This window comes from Triturus cristatus, chromosome 3_2 (genome assembly GCF_964204655.1).
Source record: "Triturus cristatus chromosome 3_2, aTriCri1.1, whole genome shotgun sequence".
NCBI classification, from domain to species: Eukaryota; Metazoa; Chordata; class Amphibia; order Caudata; family Salamandridae; genus Triturus; species Triturus cristatus.
In genome coordinates this window covers 885,389,685-885,402,686 of record NC_140584.1, presented here as the reverse complement: position 1 = coordinate 885,402,686, position 13,002 = coordinate 885,389,685, and the positions used below count along the sequence as shown (strand labels likewise).

The following is a 13,002-nucleotide window of genomic DNA, read 5'->3' as shown; positions in this document are numbered from 1 at the left end:
GTATTACAGAGTGCCTATGTAATTTTACATTTATAAAATGATTTGTTAAAACCCGCTTTCCATGCTTATTGTAAATGCAGGATAATTTGCAACTTCAACATGGCAAAGCAAAGTTAACCTTCGGATTGGTGTCCGGGCACACTAGACACCAGTTTGGCTTGTGTTGTCCAAGTCACCAGCTTTAGTATGCACTTCCCTGTGCGGTGTTGCGGCTGAAATGCATATACTTGCTACCAAGCTGCCCATTTTTGGAGGGTATTGTGTGCTTTCTAAGATCTGCGTATCCTGATCTGTCACCAAGTTTTATTTTATGACCTTTAAGTGGAAATGTTTCATCTCGCAGACATAACGCCTGTTTAGGGATATATTACAGTGCTCTAGGTTCGTAATCCAAACCGTTAACTCCCCTACATACATCATACCATTCAGATGTTTTGTTTTCATATCTCCCCAGTATAGAACTGGATGTGCAGGGCCAGTAAATCGCCTCTTTTTGGTCTGCACTTGCCACACTGATGCTTCTTGTCCTGTAGTGAGACCGTGGCTTAGTACCATTGTGTCGTTATTTCTGTACCATTCTAAGTACACCTGCTTAATAGAAGGGAATTAGAACATTGGAATGTTGGGAGCTCCATTGAAGGCAATGGAGTGCTCAATGGTTCTACGGGCCGGTAAAGGCACCCAGACCAACATTCCAATGTTTTTCAAAGGCCTCTCGAAGCTCGAGGGGATTTAAATCCCCTCGAGCTTCGAGAGACCTTTGTTTTATTTGTTAGAACATTTTACCCTCTAGTGGCAGAATGTTCTAATAGTCTTATAGCCCTTCGTAGCAGGGCTATACCGGCTATTAAAGTCCCGGTCCCTTGCTAACGCGGGAGCGGGCCTTTAATAGCCGGTATAGCCCACTACGGTGGGCTATAAGGCTATAGTAACGGGTGGCTGCTTAGAGGGAGAGGACTGAGTGTGTGTGCTTTCCCCCCAGGCAAAAAGGCTATTTATTCCTACGCGGTTTTGTGACAATGCAGACCATAGATTTAATAAAGGAAGCCACACATACGCTTATCTTTAATTATAACGTGTGTAAGGTAAAATGTTTTTTTGGAACGTGGGGTGACTATAAAAAGTAGACGTGTGAATCAGCATCCCCCACTCTGACAGTACGTGGAATTTCAATGTAGTGTTTAAATTTGAAGGTTATAATTGAAGTGCGATTTTAGTTTAATGACTTGTCCGTTTTTAAGAGCTTTGTGCACTATGAAGCTTGATTCATGAAATGCATTTTACTTGTTTTCGTTTTAAATTTGTTTAGGAATTTGCTGTTCCGGACTACCGATCCTCACACTTGGAAGCATTGCAACAGCAACAACTCCGTAGACGACCCTCTTTGTTGTCAGAATTTCACCCAGGGCCGGACAGGTGAGATATTTTTATTCTTTCCATGGTATGCACTGTATTGCAGTTTCTACTGTGTTTTGGGAGTTACTTTTCAACCTTGATAATCTTTTGTAAAACAACATTAAGGCTAGGTGAGCAGGGTCAATACTTATTTGATAATGGCGGTTTGTAAACTGGAAGTGCATGGCGAGCAAAAAAGGTGGATTAAACCCAGATCTATAACTGGGGGTGAATGTTTGCATTGTTCAGTATTCCGTCAATCTGTTCTTTGTACATTTGTCGTCCTAAGTGGGAAGGGTATACCCAGACATGGGTCCCATGCTTGCTATTCAACTGGATTTAAGCTATCCTGGCTGATGAAGGGCGATACCCCGAAATGGTTACCAGGATGCTTGTTTCTGGTCCAGGGAGGGTCATGACTGATTTGCTTTTGACTGGGTCCACACTGTAATGGCATGGTGAGCAAAAAACGATGGATTCAACCCAGATCTGGGATTGGGGTTGAATGTTTGATATGTTCAGCATTCTGTCCATCATGTGTTTTTCTTGCCCTTATACCTCCTTACCATCTCCTCCTGAATTATATTTTTATTTCGTCCCACCTTTTTTCTTCTTCGGCTTGAAATGTTTATTTTTGACTCCCATATTTACTGCTTCTCTTCCATTTTTAGGTCTCGCCAGTGTCGCAACGCATGCGTTGCTCGCATTTGAGATTTATTGTCATTGGTTGTCTTTTGGAAGTGGGGTGGAAGCTCCGCCTCTGCTTTTCACTGGTGCGCGTCACACTTTGTGAAACGCACGCCTTTGATTTGCAGTGAGGCTTTTTGCTCTCCTCCCTGTCTCCTTTATGGCTCGCCCACCCGGACTGGTTATTGTGCATGTGCACGGCACCAGTCAGTGCAGGCATGAGCAGTGGCTCTCTCTCTCGCCTCTCAATGGGTCACCATCTCTCTCTGGCACCCCGAGCAGATGGAGATCTGCAGAGACATGCGTGTTTATTTTTGCATATCGCTCTAACTTTAAGTGAAAGCGCGATGCAAATATAAACAAGCGTTTTTCGTTGGCGTAATGGCGACAGCTTGTTTTTCACTCTGAATGCTTCTGGTATAGCTCATCCTCTCTTTTAATGTGACCCTCGTCCCTCAATACAGGACGTCATCGAGAGGTCCATTATCAGCGATCACTATGTAATTACCAGACGTTCTCGGACCCATATGTTTTGAGTCCGGATTGCACATCTAGGGACAGGAATTAATATGTTGTCGTCCTTCCCAGGGACAGGCTGAGGGGGAAGTCTTGTGGGCTGATGGGAGACAGCCGCGTATGCTGTACAGATTGCTTCATCAATTTCTGATGGGTGATCCATAGGTGGGAAATTTCACGCAATCCATCATGCTGAGCTGTCAAGAAGACAAACTGCGCCAATTGAGCCTGGGCCAAGGTAAAGCCCAGGCTGCCCGTCTCTCATCACTGAGATTAATGAAGAATGACGTGGACTATCCATCACCGGGCGAATGCCGGAGCTGGAGGAATCTCCGCAGGGGCAAAGGTCACTGCCTGGGGCCTGCCAGCAACGCTTACACGTTGTTACATCACCCGTAGAGATGTGCTCAGGACTTGAAGCCGACACTCTTTGTGATCTGTGGTTAAAAGATGAGGTTCCTTCAAGGCCTCGTAACTCCGTGGCAACTGTTCAGCTGAGCAGGGATAGACGTTCCGATAATGTGATTCATGGGTTGACCCCACATATCCCCTGTTCCTTTCTGCCTTCTGCGGTACCCCAACATCACACTCAGTATGTCCAAGAACTTCAGAAGGCTCTGAGTGCTTACAACCTAGAACAGTTATCAACGAGGCTACCCTAGCGGCATCGGGGACATCACAGGGGAGGGATTCGCTTAGGAGGGGCATTGCAGGTGATTTTGGAGCAAGAGTTCCACTGTGTATAATATTAAAGTGGCTCTTAATTTGTGATCCTTTTACAGCTAATTGACAACTGATGCTCTGGTAGGAATGACCCACATTTCTATAGCGCCGACATGCCTGCTTTGTGCCAATGCAGCACACGCAGACAGGGAACAGACTGCCCATACAACAGGCATGTGCTTAAGGCGTTGTTTTGAGTGGCACTCATGACGAAAAATGGGGATTTCTTATTTGGATTTAAGATGAAATGCTGCTACATAAGAGAAGCATTTTCTGTCTTTGCCATGTCTTTCAGTCTTGTCATTGGTAAGGTAGCTCAGTGGGTTGGCCGTCTGGTTAGGGTGACCAGATCTTAAGAGCCAAAAACCACGACACCCTATCCTCTCCCTGCTCTTCTTTCCGCAGCCCTCTCTCTCTGTTCTTGTGTCTCGCCTAACCCTGCAGGTACCAGGACACGGATCGTGGGACCACTGTCACAGTTGTGCTCTCTCTCCAGATCTTTATTTCAATCTCTCCCTTCCTCTTGTCTCCTGCTGTAACCCCCTTACACTCCCAGGGATCAGGTTCGGTGTCCATGCCAGAGTTTTCTTACTGCAGCTCCACACATGTGCAGTGTTTCTCCTGCACTCTCTTGCTCCTGGTTATGTGTCTCCTTCATTTTCTATTGCCTCTCTCTCTCTGCTGTCTCTCTCCCTATTACATTACACGAGGTCAGATCCTGCGTATCTTTTGTATGTAATTATTTACTTACGCTGAAAAGTGCATCACTAAACACTTATAAGGTCCCAAAGGCCACTGCACTGCAAACTAAACACATAGGTAAAACATGCTTCATTCACACCGCCAATAGCGCCAACTCTCCCAAATGTGACACCTATTGCATTTCAAATGCTTGTTGTACTTTGTGTCCAGCTGAATAATTTCTGAATCTTCATGTTTTAAATATCTTTCACACCACTTAAGCTCGGCTTATGGGATATTTTGCTATATAGATTTAGTATTCCTAATTGTATTGGTTCCTCACTGTAGTTTGCCTATAACTGCTCCGTTGATTTGTTACTCTGTATTTTCTGCTTACATCTTCCAGAAAACTGTTTTGTCATGCTGTCTCCTTTTACCTCTAGTTGTGGTTTCTCTGCATTTCCCACAAATAACACCGTCATCTGTCTGTTCTGTTCGCATTTCCTTCACTTTTCCCGTGTTTAAAATACAGCATTAGATCTAATGCTTTGAAATATTGGGACCCATTTCCCTGTATTGGACATTTTGTTCCACCTCTTGCCACTTTTCTGTCATGTCTACTCAGAAGAGCTACTTCCTGGCAATTGCACTTCCTTCTCATTTTTCTCCGTTCTAAATGCAGCTGTCCGTTTGTGTTCATTGCCCCTTTTCTAGGGCTTCAGTGCAAGAGATATAGAAATAAATTAATATAAATAACAGATATAGTTGTATCAAATTAGGATGGCTATTAACTCATTTGGTCTCTGGCCTCTTCCCCAGTATTTTACACACTTCAGTTTTCCTGGCTTGGATTAGAAGTTGTATATCGTGTATGGCATGTGCCGCAAGTAGATTCACTCAAGTTCTCCTCCCTGTTGCTGCCTATTACAACTTTGAAATCATTTACTAGGAGCATGCTGGCATATGCGAGTCTTTGGTCGAAGCTTATCCATGCTGCTGTCTTAGATTAGGAGACCGTGATTCTCAACTAGAAATTCTAACCTAAGCATATATCAGACTGCATGCTTTATAAGCGAAATGCCTACTTCCTGTGGCTGAATTACTGGACAGGAACGTCAGAACATCTAGAAGTGATTTGTTACCTACGGAACCCTTAAGAAATCCCATCATTTTGTACATTAACCATAAAGTGTAATTAATGCATGAAAACTAGTAAACCTGTTTTAAAGTACCAACTGAGTTTAACCCTAATCACACTTTCGAACTTTTTTTTACATAATCATGGAGAGAGTAATTGTTAATTTTGCAGCGTGAATCTTTCTAGATTCACTATGCTGTGCATTATTCCGCCATCTAGTGGTTGGACCTGGAATTGTAGTATTTTTTTTTTTTTCGTGGCCTAGGTGGGTGTCGACATACCACCCTTTGGTGTCCTTCGTGACGTCGATGCGCTTCATCCGGAAGCTCCCACCTTTGGTCGCCATCTTTAGATTCTTTTTTCTGCCGTTGGGTCTGGATCAACAGTGAAGGAGCTCCAAAACTTTGGAGAGAAGAATTGACGAAAAATCAACAGAGACATCGAAAAGATCCATGGAGAAGATACCGGATTACATGTAGAGTCCAGAGGTCGATGAAAGAGGAGAGAACATCGAAGATTTCATTGTTTCTTTGGAGAATGCGCCCACAGGGCTCCCTGGGTGCGGTGATGAGCAAAACTCCCTTTAAATTCTGCGCAAACTGCCACCACAAGTACGCGCAAAAGGACCAACATCCAGTTTGCAATCAATGCCTGCCGCTCAACCATCAAAGCGAGGACTGCAACGCCTGCGCGGCATTCACCCCGAAGACCCTCCGAGTAAGAGAGAGGCAAAGGAGAGCAAACTACAGCATGCAGGGGACACCTCCATCGCTAAGATTTGGGACTGTCCAGTGGAGAGGAAGACATCGCCAAAGAACCGGAGGACGCCATAGTCGCCGAGGTTGGAAAGAAAATGCCTAAGGAGGTAAGAGTCGTCGAACCCCAAACACTCCACTGATACTCGCAGAAGTGAGTCAAAGTCTTCGAAGGGAGCATTGCCGTCAAAGCACTTGATGTGTGCAACTGCATCCAAGGACAAACAGCCCATTGGTTCCTTCGAAAAGGAGTCCCAGACGGCAAAATCCCAAGAAAAGGGAAAGGCGTCGAAAAGCAGCCACGAAAAAGAGGCCTCGACGTCGAAAAACTAAGGCCTGAAAGCGGGTACGACTTCGACGTTGACAACCGCAAAGAGAACAGCCGAAACCCTTGATGCCAAACACGCAGCCGAAATGGAAAAAAAGAAGAAAAGGCTTGAGGCAGAAATGGCAAGCATCTTGCAACACAAGAAAGACTTCGACGAAAAAATGAAATTTTACAGCATTCTGTCAAAATCCACGCCTGAAGCCGAAAAGTGCGTCGAGGAAATTCTACCACCGACCACACCAGAACGTGGAGAGGAAGAGGGAGAGCTGTACTACGGCGACACCGAAGGGGAGAAAGATGGGCAAACTTACCAGGGCCCAACATCCTCAGAGGCTCAGGACTTAGTGGCACGATCTCGATGCCGAATCACCGGAAGAGGGGGTAGAATCCTATCCATCGAAGCCTTCACCGCCGGATGACATAGGGATCTACAATGAGGTCATCAAAATAGCCACAGACACATATTGAGTGCAGCTAGAGGAAGAAAAACCCCAATCTTGCTTCCTCTTGGAGACATTGTTGCCATCACAGACTAGAAGCCAGTTGCTGTCCATGCTCCTAAGTGTTCTGGACCAGGGGAAGGAGGCCTTCAAGGAACCTGCTATGTGTAAGGGAGTAACTCCACGAGCAGAGAAATATAAACATTCTTCAAAGGACCCCATGTACATTAGGGGATCAGTACCAGCCGACTCAATCATCACATCCACGGCTAGGAAGAGGGCAAATATAGCCACAAATACTGGTCCACCACCAGACAAGGAGAGCAGGAGGATGGACCTAATGGGTAGAAAAATGGAAAGAAGAGCGGCGATAAAATGGCGCATCGCCAATTCCAATGCGCTCATCAACAGACACGCATACCAGCACTGGGAAGAAGTGGGCGAACTCCTAAAACACCTACCAGAACAATACCAGAGAAGGGCGAGCCACCTGGTAGAAGAAGGGAAAAATATGGCAAATACATGTTTGAAGTCTGCCCCAGACGCAGCGGAGACATGAAGCAGGCAGATGATGCTTGGAATAACAGAAAGGAGGCATGCCTGGCTAAGGATCTCTGGCTTCATGAATGAAATTCAGAACAACATCCTCAGCGCACCAGTTGATGACAAACTGAATCAACTAAAAAAGGACAAGGAAACCGCTTAGTCCATGGTGGTGCTGCAGTTCAGAGGTATGAGAAGAGGGACACCATCAAGAAGGCCACGGGTAGGGGAAACCATCAACCTGTGGCACCACACCAAACATTCCAACAAGGATATCAAGGAGGTAACCAGGGATGACAGCAGCAACAAAACTGGCAGTACCAGCCCAGAGGTTAATCCTTTCGAGGGCGCGCCCGAAGAAGGGGAAACGGACAGAGAGAGAGTCAACAACCCTCATCAGGACCAACGCACACCCAGCCAACATCTCTAGGGGTGCGGAAAGAGTCCACACAAAGACAAAGGCCAAACTAAGATCAACCACACTTCCTCCAACACACACCACCAGTAGGAGGCAGGATAAAACACTTCCTCCAGGAGTGGAGAAAAATAACATCAGATAACCTTATAAAATAACGTTACTGTATAAACCTATAAAAACCACCACTTGCATATCCCCATCAACAGCAAACGCAAACCTCTCCTAAGGTTTATGATCAACAAAACTCACTACCAGTTCACAGTGCTGGCATTCGGACTCAAATCTGCACCAAGGGTTTAAAATACCTGGCAGCAATAGCAGCACACTTGAGGTAAGGGATACATGTATACCCGTACCTAGACGACTGGCTGGTAAAAGCAAACTCACACAGCAAGTGCAAGCAGCACTTTGAAGAGGTCATTCAAACATTAGGCCAACTAGGGTTTTCAATCCATTGGAGAAAATCATCAATACAACCAGAACAAGTAAAGATATTCTTAGGTGCAGAGATCAACACCATACAGAGCAAGGTGATTCCAAGTACAAAGAGAAACTTGGCAATATCGAAGGAGACACGTCTGTACCACAAGGGGCAAGTTCTGACAGTGAGGACAGTCAGCAAACTGATGGGGATGATGGCGTCATGCATACATTTGGTCCCAAATATCCGCCTACACATGAGACCATTCCAAGAATGGATCCAGCAACAATGGTTACAAGCAACAGGGAGTTGGGAGCATCTAGTGATTCTCACGCAAGCAGTACAGCAAGAAATAGCGCGGTGGAACAAAATAATATAACACAAGGGAGACCATTAACACAACCAACTCCAACAGTGACCATCACAACAGCCGCCTCCCAGATGGGGTGGGGAGCGCACACAAACACCCTCAAGTTAAGGGATTGTGGTCACAACAGGATGCGATAAAGCACATCACCTACCTAGAACTGATGAAAGCCTTTCAAAAACAACTGTATGGACATAGGCTACTAATCCAAACAGACAATACAACCACCATGTTCTACATCAACAAGCAAGGAGGGTCACAGTCCGTGACACTATCGCTGCTAGCACAGGAAATATGGAGATGGGCAATTCCAAGACAAATAGACTTGTTAGCGATACATCTACCAGGAAGGACAATGATCTGGAAGCAGATCGACTCAGCAGACATACGTCAGCATCCCACAAATGGGAAATCAATCCCCAAGGAATCCAAAAGATATTCCACAAATGGGGGACTCCGCAAATAGACCTATTTGCAGCACACCAAAATGCAAATTGCCAAAACTTCGCATCCAGACTACCGTGCAAACAGTCCCTAGGGAATGCGCTATGGATAAGCTGGTCAGGGATATTTGCCTACGCTTTTCCGATACCACTGCTACACAGGGTACTAAACAAATGCAGATTCAGTAACATGATGTTAATACTAATAGCACCTCAGTGGGCCAGACAAAGCTGGTTCTCACAGATAATGGAGATGACGCAAACGCCCGCACACAGGTTCCCCGCCAGAAAGGACCTGTTAACAATGCATAATGGAAGAGTACTACACCCAGAGCCAGAGATCCTCAGCCTAGTAGCATGGCTCCTGAAGACCTAGAGTTTTGCACACCTCAAACTACCGGCAAGCACAATGGCGATACTCGGAGGCAAGGAGACCTACCACAAGAAAGTGCTACGTAGTAAAGTGGAAAAGATTTTCCGAATGGTGCATTGGGGAGAAACTACAAAAGAAAATTATAAAGGAATCAACAGTACTAAAATACTTAACATATCTACTACAAAATAAACTAAGCTACACATCCCTAAGGGTGCACTTAGCGGCGATAGTGGCTTACACAAGACGAGAAACAGGAAAGATTTTTCACATCCCAAGTAGTGAAGAGATTTCTAGAAGGGACAAAGAGAATCGCACCTCCGAACAGAATGCCAGCACCAGCATGGAACCTCAACGTAGTGCTAACTCAATTGATGAAGGCACCATTTGAGCCTATTCACAAGGCTACACTGCACATGCTCACACTAAAGACAGCCTTTTTAGTAGCTATCACATCGCTATGAAGAGTGAGTGAATTGCAAGCGCTAACACTTCAAGAGCCCTACCTACAAATACATAGTGATAGGATTGTAATGAGAACAGACACACACTTCATGCTAAAGGTGGTGTTACGGTTCCACATCGATCAGACAATTCAAATACCAAGTTTTTTCCATAAACCATCCACAAGCATGGAAAGGGCGCCAGGAGGGCAGTAATGCACTATATAGAAAGGACAAAAGAGTGCAGAAAGACAAAGCAATTCTTTGTATCTTTTGGCAGCACTTTTTGGGGACGACCAGTTACCAAAAATACCATTGCACGGTGGAGTGCACAAACCATACGACTCTGCCACAAGCAGGGCAACAGTTACAAGGAGCAGCTCATGCTCACTCAACAAGGAAGAAAGGAGCAACAATTGCGTTTCTAGTGAACACACCTATTCAAGACATTTGCCAAGCCGCAACATGGTCATCAGTGCACACGTTCACTATGCACTACTGTGTAGATATTCAAATGAACAAGGAAGCACAAGTGGAACAGAAGGTCTTACAAAACGTATTCAGTAACCAGAGCTCATCTTCCACCCAGCCACCACAAAACTAACAAACCGCTACAAAGTCTATGCACAGCATAGTGAATCCAGAAAGATTCACACTGCAAAACGTATAGTTTCTTACCTGTCTGTGTAGTTTTGCAGCTTGAAGACTTTCTTGATTCACCAGCGATTCCCACCCTCCTCCGCCAGAAAGATGAGACGGGAGGAAGACTATTAAAACACGAGAAAGACTTTAAAGTTCAGAGTAACACAAGACAAGAAAGAATCCAAAGATGGCAACCAAAGGTGGGAGCTTTGGTTACCTGGGCCACACAAAAAAAGAGACGAAATACTACAATTCCGGACCTAAACACTCGATGGCGGAATAATGCACAGCATAGGGAATCCAGAAAGTCTTCAAGCTGCAAAACTACACCGACCGGTAAACTATACGTTACCTTGTGAATTCCCTGGCACTTTGCGCACATGAGCAATTTGATTTTCTCTCTTTCCTATTGTATCGCTTGTAGCTGTAAGGCGCTGCTATTCGGCTGTCCAGAAGAAAGTTGGGCACTGTCTGCTGCATAACACTTGTACAGTGGCAGTAGACGCTCTCCTGAAGTGGCCTTGAGGTAGTAAACACATCCAGTTTAACAAAGTGGTGGCAATTGGAGATGGATAGTGAGTTTGTTAAAGTCTTATGGTCTTACTGACCCGCATAGTTATAGATTTAAAACCTATTCCATTTGCAACGGTTATTTAGTATGATGGAGAAGCTGGCAAAGTGGTTCATCATTTTCTGAAACTTATCCTTTGGTGAGTGTCTTAATTGTGTTCGACATAGATGTCTCTTGTTTTCTTTGAATTCATCCGTCTGCACAATTCATACAGCCCTCTTTTTATAAATAGTTGTCAATTCCCCAGTAACACGGTTACAATAGGTGTCCATATTAGATTTTGCCACGTCTCATTCTGACCATGTTATTTTGTGTTCTGTTTTAGCAATACCATGGGCTGGGATTTTTTTTTCAACACCTTGATGCGCAGTTTGTGCACTTGGGATGAGATTGTCTTTTAAAGTAATTCTTCTTTTCCTTTGTTGCAGGCCTCAAGACAGGAGATCTGGCTATGAGCAGCAGTATCACTCCTCTCAACCTCAGAATGAGCATGACTCTCTGGATTGTAAGAGACCACGTCTTGAGCAGGGTTCAGAGACTCATTATCAACGTGTCAGCAGCTCTATCCTCCCTCTAGTGCACTCTTTGCAGGATGGATTTAGAGCTTCCGGAGATGTTAAGAAGGTAGAATAATTTTGGGTTTGCGTCCATGACTTAGCTGTTCCCTAGTGCAAAAACACTTACACTGCGTTCCATTTTTAGTAAGGTCTGCGATCAGTGTAATCCGCTTTATCTTAGGGGTGATCCCTTTTATCATTGCTGCAACTCCCCTTTTTTTCAGCTGGATGGGAAAGATTCCTTTGTCTGTCTTTAAACCGGGTGGAGGAGAGGGCAGACAACACATTCATGCCAAAACCGATTAACCCATGTCTAACAAGCACGAGTATCCCACATCAAAAAGTTAAGGGACAACTTCCAGTATAGCAGCCACTACAGTGCGTGAGCAGCAGCGGTCGCGCCTCTGGGTGAGCTTGAGGCAGAACTAATAGTCATCATCTCCCAAAATGTCTACCATGGCACTCCAGAGCTCCAAATCATGGACCTCATTTTCATAGGCCCAGACTTTCTGAGGTCATCACTCTTCTGCCACTGCCCACTCTAGGAAATAAGTCCGCCATTTAATCCGCGTTGGAGCCCAGTTGATGGCAATACACTGTCTGGCCAGTACCAGTCCCAGCTGGGCTAACCTATTCTGTTTTTTTGTGCCTTACTTGGGGAGAGGCAGTAGACTTAAAAGACCATGCCATCTTGTCAGCTCTGCCTTGAGTGCCTATGGTACAAATAATTAACATTCGATTTCATACAAACCTCTTCATCTGATCTCATTTAGGAAAAGCTTACAATGATTTCCCTAGCCGAATTTGTGATTGTTCCAAAGACAGAATTGTTGGGGGATTAGGATAATTAACAATAGAGACATAATTTGTTTAACGTTGTCTTACTCATGTTCATAAGAAGGTACAAAGTGTTAAAAAGTTGTTAAATTGTATCCAGTATCCAGTTTTGTGTGTAAAATCGGTGTAACTAAACTTGTATGTAGAGGCAGGTCACAAACATTGAAAACAAGCATTGGCAAAGCCAAAAGGTTTCGTCTTGGAAAAAGAGGCTTGATTCGACCGCTGATGGTTGCAGTTTCATTTCTTAGTCCTGCAAATGCCTGGGGGCCTGTCACACATCTGTATCACCATGCTTACGAAATGTGGTCATTTATTTTAAATTTACCAATTTAAGATGTGTAAGTAAATTAAAAAAATATAATGTAATTACTAGGCGGAACAGACCTGCAGCAGTTTGTTTCTGGGCCCTACAAAACAAAAAATCCTTGGAAATAAAAGAAAGGATGCAGATGTGAGGAGACAATGAAGGTGCGGGTGAGAAGGCAGATGGGTTGAAGAAACAGGAAGTGGACGGAGCATGGGAGCAGTGAAGTTGCTTAAGGCTGGTTAAGGGTAGACCCTCCCCCTCCCAATAAATAATCAAGCCAGTGAGAGGTGGAAAGAGCAATGGACTAGCTTAGGGGAGGAGGGTTGAGTTGGCAAGAAGGATCGTGGTTGGGGGAATGTTTGGGTAAGGGAATCATCAAACGAGATAGAAAGCTAGAAAACATGCACTGTAATG

General features: G+C 44.8%; 1 protein-coding gene across 33 annotated transcripts in view; it reads left to right on the top strand.

Moving 5' to 3' along the window:
• NCOR1 (nuclear receptor corepressor 1) overlaps positions 1-13,002 on the top strand; it is a 1,832,391-nt gene that overhangs the window by 167,616 nt on the left and 1,651,773 nt on the right. For all 33 annotated transcript variants that reach the window (XM_085649294.1, XM_085649293.1, XM_085649281.1 and 30 more), the window contains 2 exons: positions 1,310-1,416; positions 11,313-11,508. In XM_085649294.1, the coding sequence (XP_085505420.1) occupies positions 1,310-1,416; positions 11,313-11,508 (303 nt within the window). The remainder of the gene's footprint in view (positions 1-1,309; positions 1,417-11,312; positions 11,509-13,002) is intronic.